Genomic DNA, 24,691 nt, shown 5'->3' with positions numbered 1-24,691 from the left:
CAGGTGAGCGGCGCTGATTTGAATTGATGGCAGAGTCGCAGGTACGCCGGCAGTTCCGAGCAGAGTAATCTGTTTCTCGTCTGAAGGATTAGATTCTCGTGTGGGGGCACGAGACCCAAATTCATCAGCATTTCAGTCCAGGACCACTTGACCATCTGTTTTATTGCAGCCATTAAAGACAGCACTGACATGAGATCAACTCTTCCACTGGCGGACCAATATCTCTGACCACTAAAGAAGAGCTATGAAATGCAACTGGAAGTACTTTAATATGCTGCAATAAACCACTCCTCTGTGCATTAATACTGCATGTGCATTAAGAAGATGTGGTTGCATTTGAATTTCATCTTGCTTCCTGCTACAACTGAAACCCATAAACCTCACATTTATTTTAAATATCCCATTTAAATTCTAGGCCATAGTGTTACTGCAGCTTTTATTGCTGCATTCTGTGCATTAACCAGAGTGGACACTTTTCTATTCATTATATGCATGTCTCATGTGTCTTAGTCTTTGCTCCTAACTCTGTTCCGTTGAGGCTTCAGACGGGCGTGTTGATCAAAGCTTCACTCCCTGGCATGCGGCGGCATTGTGAGGGTTTTCCGAGAGAAGATCCTGCAACGATTCGGCATAGGGCGAGTGCCAAGTTAATTACCAGTCAACTAACGGAACCAAGCGCTTACATTTTTCCCCCCGTGCCGTATCTTCTCTCCTCGAAACGACGACGCTCTAATCCCTTTTCTTGTTCATTAAACCCGAGTCGAGCCGAGGCTCACGGTCGTCCACCTGATAACTGGCTTTTGAGGGAAGCGGTGAAGTTTAAAGTCGCGGATCTCTCGGCACACCTCAACCTGAAGGAGGAGATTTACATTCCTCAGCTGAAACAAGGCCGGTTACTTCTTAGCTTGTGCTTAATTCTTCGCAGAATGTTGTCCCAGAGAAGCCTAAAGGCATAAAAAAACTTGGAAACAAATGGAATTACAGGTGCCTGATAACCCTTGAAGCAATTTCTGTAAAGGTTTCTTGGAAGACACGTCAAACCCGAACTCGGAGGCAATATGCAAACTGCACCTCAAGGGGCGGGAGTCATCAGACCGTGCTGGTAAGTTGTTCGGTAATTGCATCACGCGACCAGAAAGAAATACACAAACATGGATACATGCTGATGATTGAAGACGGCACACACCCATAATATTACAACATCGATCTCATAACTGCCGCCGAAACGGTGCTGGGGCTATGATTCACATGATTATCGAGCTGGGAGCTGATGGATGGACGTATTGGCGAATGGCCGAGTGGAAGGACGGATGGTGTATTAAATGTCTAATGAGCGCGCGCTGCCAGGTGACTTTGCTAAGGGTAGATGAGTTTGTTGAGCGGGTTTGCCACAAAATCAATGGCCGAGGACAGTCACAATGGTCCGGCTTATTGATTGGCTTTGGCTGATAGAAGGTCCTGCTTAAAGGAGGCTCCGATCAGACACCCCTGGGAGGTTTGACTGATAAATATGTTTGTCGATTATCGTTTACGCAATACATTCTCTCTAAATATTTCGACAGTTCACGTCAGGGAGCACCAGACGTGATTAACAGTCAGAGTTTAGGGAAATATTAAGCACTAATAGGAACTAGTCACAAGGAAGATAGATGGAGAAAAAAAAATCAGGCTCACATTTTTGACGAAACAAGACTGAACAGACCAACAAAGAAGCTGCACCATCAGTGAGACTATTCTAGCCATGAGTCTGTAAATAAAGCTCCCTTGCTGATCATCCCTTTTCAAAGCTGCCCTGGAGTTCATTCCTCGGCTGCTTCTCAACATGTGCTCTCCTTTGTCACTTATTTCTATCTGAGGAAGTAAAAACGTAGGAGTAAACAACGGGAACTCTAACCTGACTTTGAAGTAAGGCTGAATCACAGACTTCACAGATATTCTTTTATCTAATCTCAAACATGCACACGCTACAAGATTTATTTTTAAAAAATCACAAAAAAAAGAGAGATGGTGGTGCCTGATCTGGGAGCAGTGAATGCACCGTCTCACGTGATCTCACACAGTGATGTAGTGGTTCCTGGAGAAGTGGGTATACTCTCAGTTTTGCCTTTTGTCATGACCTGGCTCGTAGGCCATGGCAACAAAAGGAGAGACACAGATTAAGCGTAAAGTTTAACCACTTTATTTAAATAAAGTCAACAACCAAGACAGAAATGTGGTTTGAGAGGGAGTATCAGTATGTCTGGAAAACACAGTACCTAGGCCGAAGCCAACAGAACAAAAACGTGACGCTGGAGACTTGTGCTTCTTTACAAACAAGTCTGCAATATTTCCCTTTTCTTTTCATTGTTATCTGTCCCTACACAAAATAAGACAGCCTGGTTAGACGTCAGTATTGTGTTAGGTCGAATCTTAAACTATTTGTCTCCATTCTTGTACTTTAACTTACTTTAAAATCAACTACCAGCCTAGCTATTATAAACTTAAACTAGATCATGTAGCTCAGTCAGTCAGGTGAACTAACTTGGCTAACGTTATACTTTTAGACCTTTACAAGAACAAACGAGCTTCATGGACATTGATATAACCTCTGGGCATTCATCACAGTTTCATCAAACGTTACAGTCTAGTATGAAATTCTTATGAACTGGGCTGATTATACACTAACTGCCCCCCCCCCCCCCCCCCCCCCACACACACACACACACACCCACATAGCTCCATGGCTCCAGGCTAACATAACATTAGTCTTTCATAACTGTAACCTACTGTAACTGCTGGCATCAAATCTCTTCTCTAAATGTACAGTCATTTTGTAAGTAATTTAAAACAGTGACTCATTTGGAAACTTCTTTAAAACTTACCTCAAAATTACCTGGAAGACGCTGCATTTCGCAATCACGTTCAATTCATTCGAATCGTGCATCTTTCAACGGAACATGCAGTGACCTGTCAATCAACTGGAGGCATCTGAGGTGTCCAATCAGGTTCCAGAGGCGGTCAGCGCATCCCCCGCCCTACTCTGCCTCTGACTGTCTCATTAGTCCTCGTGCCTAAAGTTAACCAGGTCAATCAGTGAAAAATAAGTAGGTATACTCCGTGTACCTGCGTATACCCTGGACTACACCAGTGATCTCACATCATGTTCTCCACAGCAGAGCTGCAACTCTACTGATACAGTCCAGTAACTGTACTAATGAGCCAACAGGAGGATTTGCAAATGCCAATCAAAGCAAAGGAAGAAAAGGAGCAGCAAGCAGACAACAAGAACAAAAGAAGCAGGGAGGAGAAACTGGTTTGGAAGCCGTTAGCCTTGGTCCTTGTAGACACATCTCTCTCATCGGTTCATTTTAGACGTAGTCTAACACATGTCAAACACATTCACGTCAGCCCTGATGAGTGTGCGAGCAATTTTGGAGCAGTTTAAGGATGGGATCTGTAAACGCTCACACAATGAGGTAATCTGAGATGAAGCGAGCGAGTTTAAGTGAACGCAGAATGTTTTTATGACCGCCGGTGGGGCTATTATACTGCGTTTAAAAAGTTCGGGAGAATCAACGGCCTAACAAAAGAGACCAGACAAGATTTTGATTGGTCTTTGGCTGCTGTAAAGTCCTGCTCACACACATTTATAGTGGAGAAATGTCAAGGTAATGAATACAGCTTTAGTGAACTTTACATAATTGACCACCTGCTGACCTTTGAGAGAAAGCCATTGCTCCAGAATGGTACAAATATGTCTATTTAATGAAATGTGCTCTAATGGTCCATTAGCATCTCAGCTAAGTAGCTTGCTAACTGATCCTTGGCAGTTATGCTTTTCCTGAGAACAAAATACTAAGTGGAATTAACTAGGGGAGATGATGACTGACTTGGGTAGACTGTCAGAGGTTAGCTGAGGCACTGAAAACGATAACTTTATTATCAGTTATGTCCTTTAATTATCCTTTCGTATAAGTTATTGTGCAGAGATTAATTAAATAATATGGCAGTTTTAAGATAAGTGCAGTCAGGAAGTTGCATTTATGACATCTGCAGTGGAAGACATCCTGATCGTTATTCACCGTTTAATAAAAGGTCAATATTCCCCAGATTAAATAAGTCATCATTTCTAAATCAATCGTTATCGGCTGAGTTACTTGGCAGTCCTTACCTCGACTGAAACGTCAAGCGTGAAATAATACAAGTGGCCAAAAAAACAAAAGTTTGTACTTATGAGTCTGAGGGAGCTGGCTCTCCTGCTCTCCTTATCTCAGCTCAGAGAGTCCCGTAATTGAAAAGGAGCTTCAGTGAGCCTGTTCCCACAAACGCTGCATCACATTTCTGGGAATGATAGGATTGTGAACCTCACCATTCAGCTCCTCTCAACCATTCAGCGCTCATAGCGAGGCGGAGAAACAAAGTCCCGCATTGGGTCTCAGTTTCTTTGCCGTCTCTTGCGCTTCGGTCTGACTCAGGCCTCACGTGGCGCCTCGACTCTGGCCTGACGGGAGCCAGCTCATCGCCAAGTCACACTACTGAAGACGTGTGACTGTTCGAGCACTGTGAGCGTGATGGTTACCTTCTGACAGGCAAACCGAAGCTCAGAGAAACGTCTCTGCTCGATAGCCCCTTGTTAGATATCGAGCAATTTTCAGGCAGGATTGCAAAGATGGAGCACGAAACAGGTCAGCTTCCTGTGATAAATTAATAAGACACATATGAGCCCAGTCACAGAGTGACCTCAATCAGATTCAGTTGATGTCTCCCTCACTGATTCCCTGAGTAAGATTCCTTGCACGTCATATAATTTCATCTCAGCATCTAGTGTACTATTTGGTACTCTTCCACAGAACTCTCTCTCTTTCTTGTGCAATACTTAACCACAACCCTGGCGTTAAGCAGTTGCTCCATTGTTTGTTGCTATTGCTGTTTTAGGTTTCGGAGCACACGATCACGTTTGCCACCACATGTCGGGCCAAACTAAATGTTTGGGCAGGCTTTATGCAGTGACAAAATAAATGTCTCTGATTGGTTGTAGGACTATCCATCTGGATGCAGAGGTATGTTTTTTTTTGCCCGTATAGGTTGAAACATGCCCCATAATGAAATCCAAGTGGCGTGTTACTCACCAGGCTTCCATTGTCATTAATTAATCTACTTTGGGTTGATCTTTATTCTTCATATCTTATAAATGTAAAAGTTTCTTCTGTATTTTTATTATTATTGTGACTGAGTTGCTTTTGCAAATCAAATGGACAACAACGAGATCGCTACCAACTCACCCATCAAGTAGGTGACGATCTTGCACATGGCAGCTCCGAAGATGAAGTCCTCCAGGATGTTGGGGATGAGGGTGAAGGGCATGCAGAAGATGGCCATCATCAGGTCGCTGACCGCCAGCGACAGCAGGAAGCAGTTGGTGACGGTCCGCATGCGCTTGTTGAGTATCAGGACCACGATGATCAGCAGGTTTCCAAAGGCGCTGAGCAGGAAGATGAGCGTGTAGAGCAGGATACGCAGCGAGTCCATCTCTGACGGAGACAAAGACAGAGAGAGGGCGTCTTTGCTGGAAGAAATTACCGAATGAATCTTGTCTGTCGTCTCAAATGGAACAAATCCACTTGATTCAATAAAATCTCGGCGTGCAAGAGTCGGTAGTTTTTCTTGTAGTCATAGGAATTAAAATTATAAAAATTTTAATGTCACCAACCGCGGTAAAATGACTGGCGGATAAAAAATCTTCTAAATACTAAATGACTTCAAACATTATTTTTTTCATCTGTATGCAAATATGGGATCTACTTTTTAGAATCATTCACATAACCAGTGTGGTAAATGAAATATGAAATAATAAAATGAAGAAGGAGAAGAAGAGGAATGGACATTCATGAAGAGAACAGACTGAGTCTGGTTGTTCACTTGGGAAATAAGACTTGGGGCACATAAAAACAAACAGCAAAGTCTATTACAAGACAGAATAACTCGACATAATCAACACATTAAATTGTGCTGGTGTCAATTTTTTCCTGCTCGCCCTGTGAGCGAAAACAGTAATTGTAATAATCTGCATGACAAGATGAAGACAAACAACATCCTCTCAGCCGACTGCGTCAGGTGGTTCAATTGGGAAACCAGCTCCAGATTGAAAAAACAAGATCAATTTTAGATTTTCTATTATTTGTGTCAACATCCTTCTCGTGGGACAGACCATTAAATGATTGAAAATAAATGCAAGATGAATACAAAGACGTGGATAACGCTACATAGAGAAAACATGGCTGCACGTAGATGCAACATCACTACAAAGAGACGCAGTATGACTACAAAGACACAATGTGGCTACAAAGAGACACAGTATGGCTACAAAGAGACACAATGCGGCTACAAGGAGACACAGTATGGCTACAAAGAGACACAACATCACTACAAAGACGCAATATGACTACAAAGAGACACAATATGGCTACAAAGAGACACAGTATGGCTACAAAGAGACACAACACCACTATAAAGATACACAACATCACTACAAAGATGCAATAAGGCTACAAAGAGATGCAACATCACTACAAAGACGCAATATGACATCAAAGAGACACAATGTGGCTACAAAGAGACACAGTATGGCTACAAAGAGACACAGTATGGCTACAAAGAGACGCAGTATGGCTACAAAGAGACACAACACCACTACAAAGAGACACAACATCACTACAAAGATGCAATAAGGCTACAAAGAGATGCAACATCACTACAAAGAGACGCAAAATGTCTACAAAGAGATGCAATATGCCTACAAAGACACAATATGACTACAAAGAAACGCAACATGGCTACAAAGAGATGCAGCATCACTACAAAGAGACGCAATATGGCTACAAAGAGACGCAATATGACTACAAAGACACAATATGACTACAAAGAAACGCAACATGGCTACAAAGAGATGCAACATCACTACAAAGAGACGCAATATGACTACAAAGAATCGCAATACGGCTACAAAGAGACGCAAAATAGCTTCAAAGAGGCGCAGTGTGACTTCAGAGAGACGCACTATGACTACAACGAGACAATATACGACTACAAAAAGACACAATATGGTTGCAAAAAGATGCAAAATGATTAAAAATGGAAAGCAGCCACAAAGTGACGCAAAACAGAGTTGAATTAAGCAAAAAAGAAGAGAAACACTCTTCTACACTCTTCATATGTGTTCCTTCTTTCAGTGTTGCCATAGAGCTGAGCATCAGCGCGAGCAGGATGGCCCTGCCAGGGGTTTTTTGGGATGCTCCCGTCACTCACACCGGCCTGCCACTGCGCGTCGGTTTGAGAATGAGAGCATCTGACAGGACAAGGTCGGGGGCTGGCCATGTGCTGCGCTGACTGAGTTCTCTGATTAAAGACAGAGACATGGGCGAGGTCTAAAGGTCTGCAGCGGGACCTGCAGACAGAACGCCGTGCATCACCTTGAAGGCAAGCAGGATTGGAAGCAGGACATCCACGGTACACAGTATGTGGGATTCAAAATGATTCGTTGTGGCACAGGGAATGGAGGAACAAAAGAAATCACTTGTTGAAGACGCCACCGATTTTGAATTTCATCATGTCCACCAGAACAGATAGCAATGATAGCAATTTTTAAATAAATATAAAAATGAGAACATGTTAAAAGCCATCCACGGCCAGTATAAAATTGTAATAAATTGGCAATTATTGGACAATTGCAGAGGTCCCAGAAAGAGAAGATGAAAGCAGGTTAGGTCTGGATTCAAACCCAGGACACTTCAAGATACATACTAATCAACTCTGCCAGCTCAGAGACCTACAACTACAAATATGAATTATTCTTTTGATTCTCTGAAATTCTCCGATGGCTTTTCGGTAGCGGTTTCAGTCACTGAAAGACGCACTTGACAAATCCGACAGCGGAGACATGTGAGACATGCATAATCAGCATTATCTTCTGGGACTTGCTGCAACATGTGGGGAGCTCCCACTGGCTCAGCAGCCACTGTTGTGTTACATTTAGTGTGATCCAGTTGAGTGAAAATGAAATTAAGTATTCATTGAGCACCAGTGCTGTGCTGGCTCCCTTGAGACTAATGACTGCAGGACAATTCACTCCGGTTCCTTTGACTCCCTCGAGCGTGACAGCTGTGTTCAAATCCACCGGCGTCTGAAAGCGCATCACAGATTAAAGGACAGCGTTGGCGTCTGCGGTGCTCATAGTAGCAGTTGTTGTTCACGTGGAATATTTCCGGCTTGACCCAGAGCTCACCTATCAGCGCTGGTGCTCAGACGGGATTTTGCCTGTTTGTTTAACCCCTGCTTGCTCATTTTCTGCAGCACATCCCATTAGCAGGAGCAATGCAAGCTGTAATTATGTTTCCCCACTGGGCTCATTAAAGTTTCATCACGTCACTTCACTTTGTCTTATCCATAGCAAGCCGCTTGAAAGCTTTGTCAGTTGTTGTGGAAAAGGAAAAAAAGAGGATTTATTATGACTTGACTGACAGGCTGAATCTCATCATGGTACGTGAATAAAAAGTAGAAAGATCATGAGTAATGAGCGGTAATAATGAGGTGATATGACTTCAAAAAAAAAAAAAAAAAAAAAAGAGGTGTACTCGTGTTTAATCACCGTGTTGCCACGAGGCTTGCCCCATGCAGCAAGCCCCTGTGAGATGATGAAATGCTCCTGATTGTTAGAACTGACTGTCAGCTCCTCCCAAATCAGATGTTTTCTTCCTAATTACAAGCGAGCAGTGGACGTGAACCTGAGGAGCAACAGGCATGAGTCAGGAAATGAGTTCTGAACTTGTGGGAGCCCGCAAACTAATTATCGTTTCGAGCAAGCTGTTGACATATTTCTCAAATTTGCAACTTCCAAGCATCAACTAATGCAACAGAGGGAAACAGTCTATAAAACAGAGAAGGAAACCATTAAAGTTAAAACAACTATACTTCAAGATCATGAATGAGCTTTCAGTGAATGTTTGACAGATTTGCTTAATGAATAGTCCACCATATTTACTGAGCATTAAATGAGTTCATTAACTTACTGCTAATCCATTACTGGACTAATCTTTCCTGCACTCATTTAAACTCCTCCACATGCTGTGTGAAAGTTCCCATTTGCGCTGTGGTCTAGTGGTTAGAGAAGCAGCCCTGTGACTGCGGTGTCACTGGTTTGATCTGATCTATGTTCATGACCGAGGTGCCTTGAGGGAGCACTTGAAATCACTCCAAACTGCTCCCCAGGCACCTTGCATAGCTGATCACTTGCAGGGGTTAAATGCAGAGAGCAAATCCCTTGTGTATATACTTAGCCAGTACAGGGATTTATAGATTCAGTGTGCAGCAAAAATGCCATTTATATTTATTTAATGATACGCCCTGGTGTCTTAAACCAGTTGTGGTATTATGGACCAGCATCTGCATCACTGACTGTTTATAAAGACTGGTTGAAGGTTGTGGAGAGGGGTTTTGAAGCTCTGGCCGTCTCCACCTCAGCAGCTTAATATTATTCCACCGACTGACTGACAGTTTGTGGAGGAAGCAAGGAAGAAGACTGCTAGCTTTGATCAAACGTTTAACCTTAAACGCTCGATCTGGTTGCTTCCATCCTTTAGCTCCATGTGGGGTAAACATCAGGTCGCATAACAGGTTTCCAGGAGGGGCAGCAAAACAGGAAGATCATCTTCAAGTGAAAAGATGAACAAAGCTGATATGAGCAGTGATTAACGATAAAGTTCGGGGTAAAAAAAAAAAAAAGATTTTGTTGTATTTTCTGCAAATTCCACACTCCACATCAAGCATAACGGTTTTGGAAATAGTTTTTTTGACAGGATGAAGAAATATTGCCCATGTAAACGCATGCAAAAGGTGAATAAATAGTGTAGGTTTCGCCTAAAGAGATGAATGTAACTCATTTATATACGCTGATGCTTGATTTGGATATCCCAGTGTACTACTGCATTGTGCTGAGACATTTCCAAACCATTTTAATGTGCCAAAATGAGCAAAACTAACATTCTTTCTATGGTCCCTTAAATTATTATTATTTTTTTTTTTCTAAGAGAAGGATTCTTCAGCTCATTCCTCCTCATTCATTTTGACAAGAGGGCGGACACAACCCCGGCAACTTTAGCTTGTAATAATGACCTTGTCTCTGTTCTGTGTTACCATCTATGGTGTTCATCCACTAAACAGCACATTGAAAAAAAAAAAAAAACAGAAACTGAATTGGCTGAATTCAAGTCAGACCAGACTGTGTTTTCAAATTGATCCCGTTTTTTTTTTTTTTTTGTGACTGATAGGCTTTCCAAGCACAAGTTGACTCCAAAACACGGCATCTATTACCAGCAAACACTCACAAATTGTGAATAAGCCACTACAAACACGCCTGGAGTGAGAAGCTTGCTTCTAATGTCTCCTTATTTGTGCCCACACCGCCAACAACTCGGTATCTCACATCAAAGAAAACTTCCGATCTCTCTAATCCCTTTCACTCCTTTGCTGGTTCTCACGGCTTATCAGATGCTGCTCTTTTTAAAAAAAAATTGTTTTGGTACGTTCGTTGACGCCATGCCCTGTGTCTTAACGTGACGGGAGTCAGGACATGTCCTCCTCATGTTCAGATTACTTACGGAGAAACATCACCCTGAATACCAGGACAGATTTCATCTCGTGTGAGATATGTGGATTTATTTTAGACTTGACGGAAAGGATAAAACTGAGATGGCGGGCTTTGCTGCACAACATGTGGTGGAGAAGCCAGCAGTTTATCCTGATGCGCAATATGCAGAGCAGAAGTCCATCACTGTATCGCTTCCTATGACTCCAATGAGTCTGGTTACTGCGACAGTCAGCACAATTCAACTCAATTAGTCGTACCACCACGGCACCCCACGAGAGATTAATATTGATCCTACCATTAACTTGAAATTTTTGGGAAGTTGGAGAGAGCTTGTTTGTCGTGCACTAACAAGCTCAGCACATATTCAATTACCCACGAGGCACGCTCTGACATTAGTGTCTGATGCCATTAATTCCTCTTTTCTCCTCTTCATCAACATATTTTAGCACACTATAAATCAATGTTAAACAAATGGGTTGCGACAAACCAGCCAAGATATATATTTATATATATATATGTATGTTGTGAATGTGGGAAAATAAGCTTGATGGCAAGATGGCACATGTACAGTAGGTGTGAGCTCATGTCTATTTAAAGCAATAAATTTAGCACAAATAGAGGCAGAATTACTGCACTGCAGCCTCTCTTGAGGGTGACAAATTCAGTAAATCCCTGTCCACTCTGCTGCCTCTGCAAGCACAATGACAGGAAGAGAGATGCCTGCCAATGTTCGACACCCAGGCTGGCTCCAAAATGTAATTTATATACCCATGGAGTCCACGGACACAACAAGTCTGCATGCCAGTGCGGATCAGGATCTGCAGTAACAGCTTCATGCTGGCTGGGCTCAAATAGCAGGTTTCCATTTCAGATCCACTTCCAAGCCAGTAAAATACCGTAATCTCTGAAATCCAGTGAATCCCTCATTGAAGCTTTCGATTGCATTTTCTGTTTAGTCTCTTCTGCCTCTCCACAAGCATCGGCTTCTGCTCTGTGCAGATTAAGGAAACAAGACGTGATGTGCCCATTTGCACTGCTTGCTGCATTGTGTTCGTTTTCCAATTTTCAGCTACTGACTGGGGCCAGGCGGCACCTACGGGTCCGATAACTGAAACCAGTGTGGAGGTGCCAAAAACAGCTCCTTGAATGGTCACTTGAAGCCGGCTCTAAGAGGGAGGAAATCCTCACGGACCTCCTTTTAAAATGCCCAACTTCACAGCAGAAATTGACATTCTCCATGTGCATCTGTGAGCCGTGTATGAACAGATCAATGAACCTTATTGACTGAGAGATCCAGAACTAAAACCAGGTTAGATTGCTGATTGCTGGTACAAGCAATCAAGTAGCTGATTGTTGATTGCTGGGCCTCCCCCTTCATGACTGCTGTAACCATGCAGGGGATAATTATTTACCTGTCTCCATCTCTCGGCTGATTTGAGTTAGCCAGTTCAAAAGTGAGTCAGGCTCTGCCAAGTTGGCAACAGCCAGAGATTGTCTATCCTCATATAAAGTCAATGATGATGACTGCCCCTTCTGTGTCGACTTTACTGTGTGTTTCTTTTGTCGACCCTGGTTTGAGTAAGTACGCTTTATGCTAGCTAGCTTTCTGGGCAAACTAAGCCAGCACACCTATTATATCAGAAAATAACCATGAACCAAGTGTGACCCAACGTCCAACCGTAAGCCCAAGGATTCAACTCTCAGCATCGAAGCCCCGACTCAAAGACAGCCCCGCTACTTGCTCAAACATTAGATTTAATGCACATGAAAGTATTTGTCTCATTTTCTCATCCCTCTGTGCACAAGAAATAGAGTAAATCCGAGACAACCCCCTTTTCCTACTTCACAGGGCGAGAAACCCGCCAGTCAAGTCAAATTCAGCCCCAGACAAACCGCTGGAAGTCTTAATCTCTTTTTATGGAGAATAAATTTTCTGAAATACTGATTGAAAGAAGTGAAATGAACAACTGTTACCCTTAACATGTTCGGCATCTGATTCCCTGCATTCCACCTTCACTGCAGTTGCAGTCTAATTGGAGCCAACGCCTCATAGCCATTAGAAAAGCTGCCTCTTAAGGGAATGCCTTTGTATTGAATTAAACATTCAGCCAAGGTGTTTGCCACTTGCATCCTATGAATCACTATGTAAACTAAGCTAACGGTGAGGCAATAGTGTTTCCATAGGAGGCAAGGCGCCGTCCAGTTACTGATTGGTCTTTCTCTTGACTGCAGAGAGAGAACCTAAAGATCACAGAGCAGGAATTGATCAAACATCCGAGCTCATTTGTGTAGAAGCCCTATAGCGCATGGCTCTTTTTGTCACTTATACTAAGGGTTAATTGTCAGTGAAATTAGCTGCCCATCATACGCACTGAGCGTATTTGAATTTGCCCACAAAAACTGTGGCCTGGCCTCATTGCATGCCTCTACTAATGACTGTTATTAAACCAAGTGTACAGATCAATACAGTCATTCCATGGTTGATGGACTGCTGAACATGTTTGAGGTGATCTTTATTAAGGTTGCCACCTCCCCCCAATATCTGTGCCATATGTACTCGTCCATGGAACGACCTGCTGAGACAAAAAGCCATAATCCCTTATTGATTTTCCTCATTAAATGAACACTAACTCACAAGCTTCGGCGAATTGGATTGTACACAAGAGGCAGCAGCTCATTATCACGCAGGAGGATGCTTCAAATACTTTACTCTCATTGCCTGTGCGCCGATTGTTCCGCCTTACCAGGTTGCTCCAGAATTTTCCAATTATTTGATCTGATTACCGGGATCATGTTATGACGGTCTTCATCACCGTGTAAATACCCAAAGGGAACAACATGCTAATTTCTTCTACAAGACACCTCATTGTAGAAATTGGTTAGATATTAGAAACTCATGAGCCGCCACGCCATTACCAAGGCAGCACACAGATTCTCTGCAAGTCTCGCCGTCGTTTTTTTTTTTTTTCCTTCTTGCCTTTTTCTTTTGCTCAGTGCCTCAGGCGACTGGTTCGTTCCCCTCTGAAAAACCGTCTTCATTTAATGCTTATGAGATTCGCTTCAAGATAACTTATCTCCCGTGAGCTCGAAAGGACAAGGTGAGCTCAGCAAAGTGCCACTTTGAATCAGCGGGGGGAACAGACGGTGTCCAGCCACGAGACAAGGTGCTACGGATGTTGTTCCACATAATCAGGGCCCCCGACTGACTGCACTGGACTGCTCTCAGGAGTCCGTGATGATTACTACAATGTAATATATGCCAGACACTGTTGCAGTTCGGTGCGGTAGGAGTTTTACAGTCGATGGAGCCGCAACACCGCAGACAACATATGGAACAAATTATCATACAAGTACCGATGCCAAACCATCATAAAATGGAGCAAGAATGGAAGTATTTCTCCTGTCAACACCAATATGTTTTTCATACATTACTTCATCAAGATATTGCAACAACTTTAAATACTTTATATAAAATATGAAGTACAAATCATATTCACATATTCTCTAAGGAGGTCTTTATTCCACTTTTCCATGTGCAGATACTGACACTGATGCCAAAACCAGTCCATTACCATCTCTTTCCCCTCAAAACAATTAAGTTGTCACGATGCACCAAATTTGAGGTGTTGAAGTTTCCGATGCCGCTGACAGCCCTTTGGCAGGCTCGCATAAATTGTGCTCAACTCGCTCTTTCATTTCTTCCTCAAGCTTAAAATAACTCCACGTAGCCGACGAGACGACAGAGGTGCTGACAGGTTTCACTCAGGTTCCGCGGCTGTTGTTCGCTTGACACATGCTGCTCATTTGCGTTACTCTCTTTACAGCGTGACGCTTAACTAAGTGTAGTTAAGTTAGATCATGGTAGAGTCTATAATGGCAAAGAGTACACTTTTTCTAAGAGTGTGTGAGCTGCACGAGGAATTTAGTCAGAGTTGATGGACAAGATTAATGCAGCACATATAAGAAAGTTTGAACGGGGTAATTTGCATTCATCAGCCTGGAAGGACCACGTAAAGTCAAGCCTTCAGTGGCTGCAGTACAGCCTCCTGACCTCTGAATCATTGAGCCACTTTGGGGAAGTACTCTAACAGTGCAGTTCACGCAAGATGGTTCAATAATTTACGGGGCCTCGAGAGTTTTTTCCAGGAAGAACGGGCGGGCTCTGCCGTCTGAGAAAATAAAGGTCTGCATCCATTAATATCACACGAGACGAGGAGGTAGTATTGGGAATAAAAGGTATGCAAACTTTTGCTATGGCTTGTGCAATGATATTCTGTGAGGCCTTATACTTTATTTAGAATATCATTAAATCATCAGTCGTGTTTTCTTTAAAATACAGTGCACGTCTCACAAATTTTGCAAGGGTATGCAAATTTATGAGCAGAAATGTACATCCTGGACGTGTACACACGGAGAAATTACTTTGCAAACCCTGCAAGCTGTTAGTTTAGTATAGGGTATATATATAGAGAGTTATAGTTCTCATAAGTGTAAGTACAGTGTGCAGAAGAGAAGCACTCACACAACTGGTGAAGTAAATGTTAATGTATGATTGTCAGTTTCGGGGAGTTTACACTCTAAGGTACATGCAGCTTTAAAATCCTTGTTTAATAAGCCCTCTGGGGTAGACGAACGCACCAGCATGTTTAATTCTAGCATACATTTGGGATAATACAGTGAAGAAACATGCCAGAATCTATACGGCCTCAATGTGAAAGTCCTTACTCTCACGATATTTATTGAGTCATATCCGGAGCTACGAAGCTGAGACGAGACCTTGATAAAAAAACGTCTGGTGGATTCAAGTGTCTGTCTATATTTCTGCTTCTTGACTTACAAGCCCTATACATGAAACGATATGTTTTTGTCATTTTTATATCAAACTGTGCTCCTTCCTGGCCTGTCGCTGACGTCCGTGCAGCAGGCCCCAGCACGAGGGCCCCCGCAGGGAGGAGGGAGTGTGAACATTACCGGGGCCTGCTAAAGGACACACCGTGGCATTGCAGAGAGTGTGACGTTACCCTGTGGCTGCAGCTGGACAGAAACTCAGATGTCAAATGTACATGCCACTTCTCTATATACTTCTCTATGTTTTTGAATCTTCGCCGGAGGGAGGGAGACTTTTCAGCTTTAGGCTAAACACAGGTGGTGACGCACTACAAATTTGATGGAAATAAAAAAGAGATGCATATTATGGTATATATAAGTGTATAAAAAGTGGAATTTAAGAATATATGTAAAAGATGGATTGTGGAGCTGGTTAACACGCTTCCAAAAATGTGACACACCTATGCCGAAACCCGGGATCGAACCAGGGACCTTTAGATCTTCAGTCTAACGCTCTCCCAACTGAGCTATTTCGGCACACAAAGCTCCCTTTATGGCAGCCGACAAGTGCAAATTTAAAACAATGTTCTTCTTCTACATTCTTCTTTAAATGCTTTTTGTGGGTGTTGGCTTCCCCCCCTGAGCATTACAAACGAATCCTTCCTTCCATGTGTGAAAGCAAGCATAAGGCCACAGAAAGTCAGAACAGACAGGCCCCTCTGAGCATCAACTTCTGTGACCTAATGGTTGTGATATTCAAAGCAACAAAACCCCCGAAAGACATTTAAGCTGCTGTTAAAGCCAGAGAATTGACTTTTGAAGGTGACTTTTGAAGACAGAACGTGCTTTTGCACCTTTAAACTGCCAGTGTAGCAAGTAACAGAGCAGACATGTGTTTGACAAGGAGAGCTGATATGGAGGAACACACCACACTAGACACCGACAATGTTGTGTTGTGTGTACATCACAACTCTGGCTCTGAGCTGGCATTCTATACGTGATCAAGCACACAGGGGCGGCTTTACGGCAGCTTCGTTTGGTCCAGTGCGAACGTGCAAAGGCGGCATAATGAAGGGATACTCCTGCAGGAATACAGCGTGAGGAGGGTACACCGTCAGTTGATTTTTACAACACTGACACACGCCGTGCAACTCTTACAGCACAGAGAGTTCTAACTGGGCATCTATGAAATATTAATAAGGTTAACTGTTGTATTTTGCATAACATGTGTTCTAAAGAGTGAAGAAAACCCAAAATAAATGTGCTACAGTGTTGAATTCAAGGCTGAAAATAGATTTTTAAATAAATTTTGATATGAAAAACACAAGATTCTGCCAAAAGGGCCACAATAGATAGCAGTTCCGGTTTTGACAATGTCCACACATGTACGTTATACTAAAAAATTAAGCCAAACTGTTTAATTTTGCATCTAATGACCATACATGTTAAAGAGAGAACACAAAACCAACATCTGTGTCGTACAGTGTGGAGGAAACCCCTTTTGAACCCACGTACCCGTACATTTACAGCAGGGATTTTAGAAATGGGGTCACGAAAAAAACCAAAAAAGAACGCCCCTTTGCCAAAACTCAGGCTTGAAGCAGGGACCTTTAGATCTCCTGTCTTAACGCTCTCCTTGCTGAGCTGTCACAACTTCACAGCGGAGGGCAACACACACACACAAAACGCCAAAAAATATCCAAGGAAAACACAACAAAAGCTCTAAAAGAGACGACGCAACCGAAACGCATGTGCCACGGCATGGAGGAGGAAACCCTCGAGGGGAACACACGTCCACACACACATTTAGAGTAGGGTTTTTATTTTCCACCATATGGAGCAGCTCCAGTTTGCAGCGCAGCCATCACAGCGAGTGTGATTTTGGACACACATATTACCAGCCTAACGTTTTCCAATATCTTTGTCTCACATCTCTCCCTTTTCAATTCTCCCATGCCTCCACGCAGAGGCACGCCCTTCACCGTATAAAAACCTCCTATAGTATCGACAGGAACTAAAAGAAAGAGAACAATTCGTGTAAAGGCACGATTGTGACACGGCAATTGTTTGAAATATGATCGGAGGTCTTAGGCTGGCCCTCTTAGCAAGACAATGCGGAAAGGTCTAAGCTTAAAGAATCATCACCTATAGTTTTTTGATTGTTGCTCGGTTAAAACAAGCTATTTAAAAATGCAAACTCAGGCTATGGAGAGCTGCACAGTTGAGAGATGTGCATTCGTAAAAGAAATTAGGCTTCCTGAGAGCAAAACCAGTGTAAAAGTATTTTTCTTCCGTATGAGAAGCTCAGCCCTTTTGCAAGAACAAAATCTCAATTCAATGGACCGTCCAGCAGTAATTCCTCAAGTGGTGGGATAGGGCTTTAATTTCCTGTCCCAGAGGTGGAATACAACATCCGAGAGTTACGATACACATGCTTAATCAGGCTCCATTGCTCTCCTCTGGCCTGAACTGCAACAGCAAATGTGCACAGAGGAAGAAGGTGAATAAAGCGAGACTGTGTTTCAGACTTTTGAGAGAGAGAGAGGTGGGAACGAGATGAAAGCAGCAGCGATCTGCATTTCACTTGCTCAAACACAGAACCCGGCCCACGGCGTTTGATTGCTCTCCGGGTATTTGAGACCATACTGCTGCTGATGTTCATGCCTAAGGTCAACAGAAGCAATGCAGCGCAGAAGGAGGAACGCCTGTGAATTATTTAGAGGGGGAAAGATTTGAAATGTTCTCGACACTGCACCAGGGACTTGTAGGGGGGAAAAAATAAAAAATTAAAATTATAAAGATGTCTCGCCCACGTTCAGACCTCATTACCAAGTCAGCTCAACTGGTGTCCTGATACAAAACACAGCTCAGGGGGGGTGGGTGGGTGGAGGCCTCATCTCCTCTGCTGGAGAGACTTAATCTCCTTTCGAGAAATTATTAGGCAAGAAAGACAAAGTGAATTAAAACCGTGTTTTCCACGCTGCACGCCCAGCGCTGCTGCTCATTCTGATTGGGGTGTTATTGATGGAGAAGGAGGCAGCACTAAATTGGGCGGCTTGGTGATTGATTGCACACAGTGAAGCCGGGGAAGTTGATTGATTATCAAGAGACCTGATAAAGCCTAGAAAACGGACAGAAGGTAATTTTAGTTTGCGTCACATCTGAGAATTTAAGTTTAAGTCAGATTAGGCGATTATATCCTCAAGCAGGCAGCAATATTAATTCTAATAAATTGTGCTTTTATTTTGTAGAAACATTGGAAACTTGTTTTTTATAAAAAATAATAATATAAGAACTGTATGTGGCAGTTTAAGATATATTAAGATATTGCACCGGTGCTATTTGGGGGGCCAAATGTTGCACGATGGCTCTTGGATGCCACCTGAAGCACCTCAGCTTGGATGATGCACTAAACACAGCTTGATGTGCAAAAGCAAGAGGACAGGAGCGTCTTACCTTTGGGTCTGGTGGAGGGTCTGGGGAGGACGGAGATGTTGGCGCAGCTCACGTTGTAGTCGCCAACTTCCACGCTGAGGTTCCCCAGCTCCGCGCAGCGCGCCAACACCTCCGCCGCGCTCCCGTTCGCCGCCTGCGGATCCATCCTCTCTGGCCACGGGAACAATTATCAGTGCGACTGCTTTTCGGGCTGTTCAAACTGGAGCCGGGATCAACTTGCCATGGTCGCCGCTTTTCTTCATAACAGCCGGATGGAAACTTGGAGGGAGCCCAAAGTCTGAAAGGTAATGGATGTCAAGTCGTGAGGGAAGCCCAGAGAAGAGCTCTCTGCGGACTGGAGCGCGACTGTGGAGGAATGAGACTGCGCTGCTAAGGAAACTGAGAAGCTCTCTCTCTCTCCCTCCCTCCCTTTCTCTCTCTCACTCTCTCTCTACTTAACTCACGACTGTCACTGCTCAGTCAAGTCAGATCACACATGAACCATCTGCTTGTCCATAAACTTCAGTTTTGCAGCGCCTTCTGGATCTGAGAAAGTGCAATTCATTGTCATTTTCTGATTGAGGTTAACGTGCTGTTAAGATTTCACAATGACAACTGGAGCTGGTGTAAAGAAACACCGACTGTTTGTTTTTATACATTAAACACCACTGCATGCCAGCTGTGTTGTGTCAGGGTCTGATTACCTGTTGGCATCATGCGTTTCCTCATACCTGAACCTGCACATGAACTCCACATGCCTTCTAATGGAGTTGTATTTAAGGTACTCCATATGAATGGCGCCCTCTAGTGGTATGATGCTACCTTCAGATGACAAGCGTTGCTTAATGATGCTGCTAATAATAAAAAAACACACAAATAATGATTTTGCTTTCTTTATAAACAATTATTTTAGTATTACACAACATTTAACTAATTGTTTACCTGTTGCATTTCCTCTCACCTGAACCTGAACTCAACCTGCCCTCAAATGGTGATGCATTCACGGTGTCTACAACCTCCTAACTGTAATTACATTTCTAGCGCTGCCTTCGTTAACGAGAAAACTAAATGGCGGCCTCTTGTGGTATTCACAACTTCGTAACTAAATACATTAAGTTGTGATGTTATATGTTTGAGGAAATGTTGATATTTCTCATGCCTTTCGCATTACCTAAATTAAGCTGCCGGGCCGTTAGCCTGCTAGCTGTTAGCCTTGGTAGGTTCTAAACGGCAACGGTTGCCTAGCAGCAAGATGAGCCGAGTTAGCAGTTAGCTAACAGAGCTAAAGAGCTAAAGAGTACAGATATTTTTCCAAAGAGTTCATGGAGACAAAAAAAAACAAAACAAAAAAACTAAAAGAGAATAAATACTTCATCTTATTATCTGCCAAAGCTTTTTCTTAAACTTTGCTATATGTTTAGCTTTCTGCTGCTTTCATATGCCCCTAAAAAAAAGCTGTGGAAGTTACAATCGACAAATATTCATTTTATTTAAGCAATTAGAATGACTCTATTTCAGTATTCAAATAATCCTTGTTAAACAAACATCTGCAAAGTCCAAATGTTTGGGAAACGGTGGTTTAAAAACCTAATTTAAAAAGTATCTTGGCCCTCAAGCTGAGTGTCATTTATTTTCCTAAGACAGGGACAATGAGCCACAATTCAGAAAGGTTTACAGAAGAGTATCTTCCGCCTTTTCTTAAACTGCCTGCTGATTTATAGCGTAGAATCGTGCCAAGGTTTCAGAGCAAAAGATATTGCACATCCTGTGTTTCTGATGGAAGTATGTTACTCGTTTTATTTCCAATGCCACAGTCTTATTTACACTTCGACTGCTCCAAATGATTTGAATAAAACTGGAGAATGTCTTGGAAATTTTCCATAGCCAGTGGAATAAATTCTAAATTTTTCCATTTGGCTATCTGGATGACCTGCAGGAATAAGGTGAGTGGCTCTGGGACTCCTGATGTGCAACATGATGGCTTTGTTTATGGTGAACAATCTGAGAGCGCCTCGGGGTTTACTTCAGTTCATGTGTTACCGCTTGCGAAATGATGCTGATGCTTTGAAAAGTGTCCGGCGGCAGCGCGGGAGGAGTTGAGGGGGGGTTAGTTTGCACTGTGGGGGAGGAAGGCTACACTATTTGTGTTTGTGATTTGTGTTCGGTGGTTGTTGTCAGTCCTGGTGATGGTTTTACAAGTACTGTTATCGCTTTTATACTGCTCTTATGTGTGGGAGGTATGTGTGTGTGCGCTGTGCTCCAGCTTGGCTAACATGTGCTGGTGGGGTTGTTTTCCTAGCATTTTTCCAAATAACGGCATATTAAAGTAATGCCAAAAGTCTCTCCACTCCTCTTCCTCTCAAGCGTTCAGTGTTGAAAGTTTGGCAAGCTGCTCCGCATTGATTTTTACTGTATCAAGGTCTTCACACAGGCCATGACCAGCATACTTGATGAGATGAGGAATTTGCCCTCTGATACTTAAGGGTGTGAGAACATCCTGCTCCATCCTGCTAAAGTAATTTTTGTTGGCAATTTTGCCTTTGTACAAGTAAAATCTATTGTGTGAAAACCCACTCCACAGGAAAAAAAGCAGCTAAAGCACTCAAGCTGCTAATATGCATAAAAGGGAATGTCACTTCGCCCGTTTTAAGAGTTCACATTGGCCTCAGCCGAGGCTAATGCACAAACACCACTCTGTCCTGAAGCTAAAAAATGTGAACTGACATTTGACTTTGCAAAATTATTGACTGCTGCACAGGCAGTGTAATAGTTCACAATTATAATGTATTAAGCAGCCCTAAGGCCCAATAATGACAACATGCATTATGTCTAATGACATGAATCATATAATGAATAATATACTCTCCAATCACAGATCTATTTGCAACTGTTCAGTATAATAAAACCATCTAGTTGACTAAGTCGTTCAAGTAAATAAAATAACTCTATATAATAAACTGGACTCTATTGCATATGGTAACTTAATTGTTAAGTGGGTTAAATCATACCGAAGTAATTAGCAAGTATATTAACTGTGCCTTATAAATGCATGGTGCTCCACGTGGATCAATTAAAAGACCCATGCTGCTCCTAATATCTCCTAATATATGTTGATGATCAAAATGTGCCGCTGATTATGAGCTCTTCGTTTTCCTAACTGACTATTCAGCTTTGTTGTAACCCAGCATCAAATACCGACCCAGATCCTTCAAATACACGACGGCCAACATTTGGAATACCTTCAAATACCTCAAATCACATGCTAAACTGTCTGCTGATTGTGTATGTAGGGGTTCCTGGCATGAGGACAGCCAGGAAACCCTGTAACAGATGATGTGAAATGCATCATCAGCAATCTGCTTCTCACATAGATGGGACAGGAAATGTGTCTTTGCAGCCAAAGCCTCACTGAAGTAAATTTTAAGCAAGTTTCATTGTATGAAATGGTTTCAGTCTTCCCTCTGACTGTTTTAACGACTTACTTCTTAAATATTGTCCCAGCTGACATGTTTGATAATCACTGGTCTTACGATCATTATCTCCTCAAGTGTAAGCTGACAAGAAGAATAGCTTTCTGATAGGTGTACATCGCCTTAGGTGTGGATATTGAGACATTACTGACATAAGAATGTTTGCCATTTTCTTCTCCAGGGTTTCTTTGGCCTCTCAGGTTATTTACCTATAATCTTAATTGCGTTGAGTTTGCATAAAGACAGAAAGCACGAGGAAACAGACTGGTTCTGTCAAAGGTTTATGAAACACCACATAGTGTTGGACTTGTTGATTCGATCCTCCACCCGTTCATAGAGAGGTTTTCAAACTTCGACATATATGGAGGTGGACTGAGATATAAACTGCCGCAAATTTACAACACAGTCTTAACATCTGTCCCTATAAAGTTCCACTCATGTTTACATGTGGCGAGCGGAGTCTCTGGCCGGTAATGGGTCGTACCATTTATTGGAGAACGAAAAACTAAAACAGTTTGCTCCAGCCAGAGGTAAGTTTCTGGTCGTTAACAGGACCCTTGTCATGGGAGTTTCTGATGGGCAGCAAGCACAGATGTAAACCCCAGCGCCCAAGCAGCAACTTGTTTTTTGGATATACCATGACCTGAGTGACTGATGGCCTTCAGAGACATCCAACAAAGTCTAACCCTGACACACTCCTGGCGGTGTGACTTAACCACTTTGAGCTAACTGAGCCGTAACAACAACAGGGCCTTTAAAAACTCACTGGTCTTTTCATCTTTGCAGTCAGTCCAGATGTTAACACAGCTTTTCTTCGCTCTATGCATGCACACTCCAAGCAAGACACTGACGTACACTGTTGGAGTGATTAGAAAGTCTTTGATGGAAAACTCTGCCTCCAAATGATAATGCTGTAAGTTTCAACTCCGATCCCCAAGAATAATGTATTTTTCTCAGCTGTGCACATTCCGCAAGATGCTATCTCTAGGATTAAGGCCTTATTATGTGTTTACACACACACATACAGTTTTTGAAATGTTGTAAGCTCGTGTCTGAGAGCCACCGAGCGGCCTGTCTCTCTCATCTAAAAGCATTAGTACTTTCATCCATCATTATGAAGGAAGAGACGGTGATGTGTGCTTTGATTCCAAATCTGGGACACACACACTCACACACAGGGTTTGTGCATGCGGGCGAAGCTCAGACAGGTCTTGTATCTTATGAGCAGCTCACAAACAGGCACAATGCACATGTCAGCAAAGGAGTGGGAACAAAGACTCGGGCTGCCGAGGCGTCGTTAACGTGCAAGCGTTTCACTGTCAGCGCTCAACCACGCAGCAGCTAGACCGAGACAGAGACAGCTCGGAAAGGAGAGATACTACTCCCACACTAATTAATCTCAAGGGGCTTAAACCGGGATTAAAAAAATAACAGTGTGGACGTTGGTGTGAAAAGGTAACATGAGTTCTTTAAGGACAGCACAACAACTTATGCACATCCTGTTTCGCTGATCAATTATGAGCCTTTGTTAGGAACATACAGTTTGTTCTATACTAAGCATTGTACTGACCTCTGCTGGTCTTTTTATACATCTAAGAGTTAAAAGCTGACTCTGGTAAATATGGACGTGCATTAAATTTAACTCTCAAACATATTTTAGTGATAATCTAAAGTAAAAATGAATTAATTTAACCTGTATACCTGTAGGAGAGGTAAGATTTTCCACTGTGTGTTAGATTAATAAAGGGATAGCTTATCTTATCAGGGTAAAGGTTGCCTCAGCCAGACAAAAAAGAAACTATAAATAGTCTCAAAATGTTGCCATGCATTGAGAGTCTGTTACAAGGATGTAAAGTGATGCATGATGTGCACCATTATTACTAAGGATGTCAGTATATAAAGTTTGTGGTCGATATATAACAGATAGTGGCACTTGCTAAAATTTACACTACTAAAATTCATAGGAAACTGAAAAACTCGGATTATTTTTATTTTTTTCACACAAAAATGATCTGCCTTCAGCTGTTTACAAATTTCATGTGGCATCAGCTGCAAAAACCTGCCTGAAATAAACATAAAATTCAGATTTAAAAGAAAATAAATAAACCACATGATCACAAATGAGGACTCTTCAGGACCAGCACTCTGGTTACGCTGCACTCCAGGGATATGGCGTTATTTTAATAACGGAAAACTAATTTAGACGGAGTCCATAACGTCCACCTGAGCACTGCAGATGCTGACCGGCTTCAGTCGAATTTATTTTTAACGCTAAGAAACCATTTGTTATCGCATGACGGTATGGAAAGGGCGGCGGCCAATTTGAGGTGCACTCGGA

General features: G+C 42.7%; 1 protein-coding gene across 1 annotated transcript in view; it reads right to left on the bottom strand.

Moving 5' to 3' along the window:
- Window positions 1-19,188, bottom strand: part of cckbra (cholecystokinin B receptor a) — a 33,829-nt gene extending 14,641 nt beyond the window's left edge. The window contains exons 1-2 of the mRNA XM_084574610.1: window positions 18,905-19,188; window positions 5,262-5,510 (exon numbers count right to left, since the gene is read on the bottom strand). Of these exons, the coding sequence (XP_084430736.1) occupies window positions 5,262-5,510; window positions 18,905-19,049 (394 nt within the window). The 5' untranslated portion in view covers window positions 19,050-19,188. The remainder of the gene's footprint in view (window positions 1-5,261; window positions 5,511-18,904) is intronic.
- Between the last annotated feature and the right edge of the window lie 5,503 nt (window positions 19,189-24,691).

The sequence above is a fragment of the Chelon labrosus genome (assembly GCF_963514085.1).
Source record: "Chelon labrosus genome assembly, chromosome: 24".
Lineage (NCBI taxonomy): Eukaryota > Metazoa > Chordata > Actinopteri > Mugiliformes > Mugilidae > Chelon > Chelon labrosus.
The sequence above is the reverse complement of the archived record's forward strand: the minus strand, read 5'-3'. Positions and strand labels throughout refer to the sequence as shown.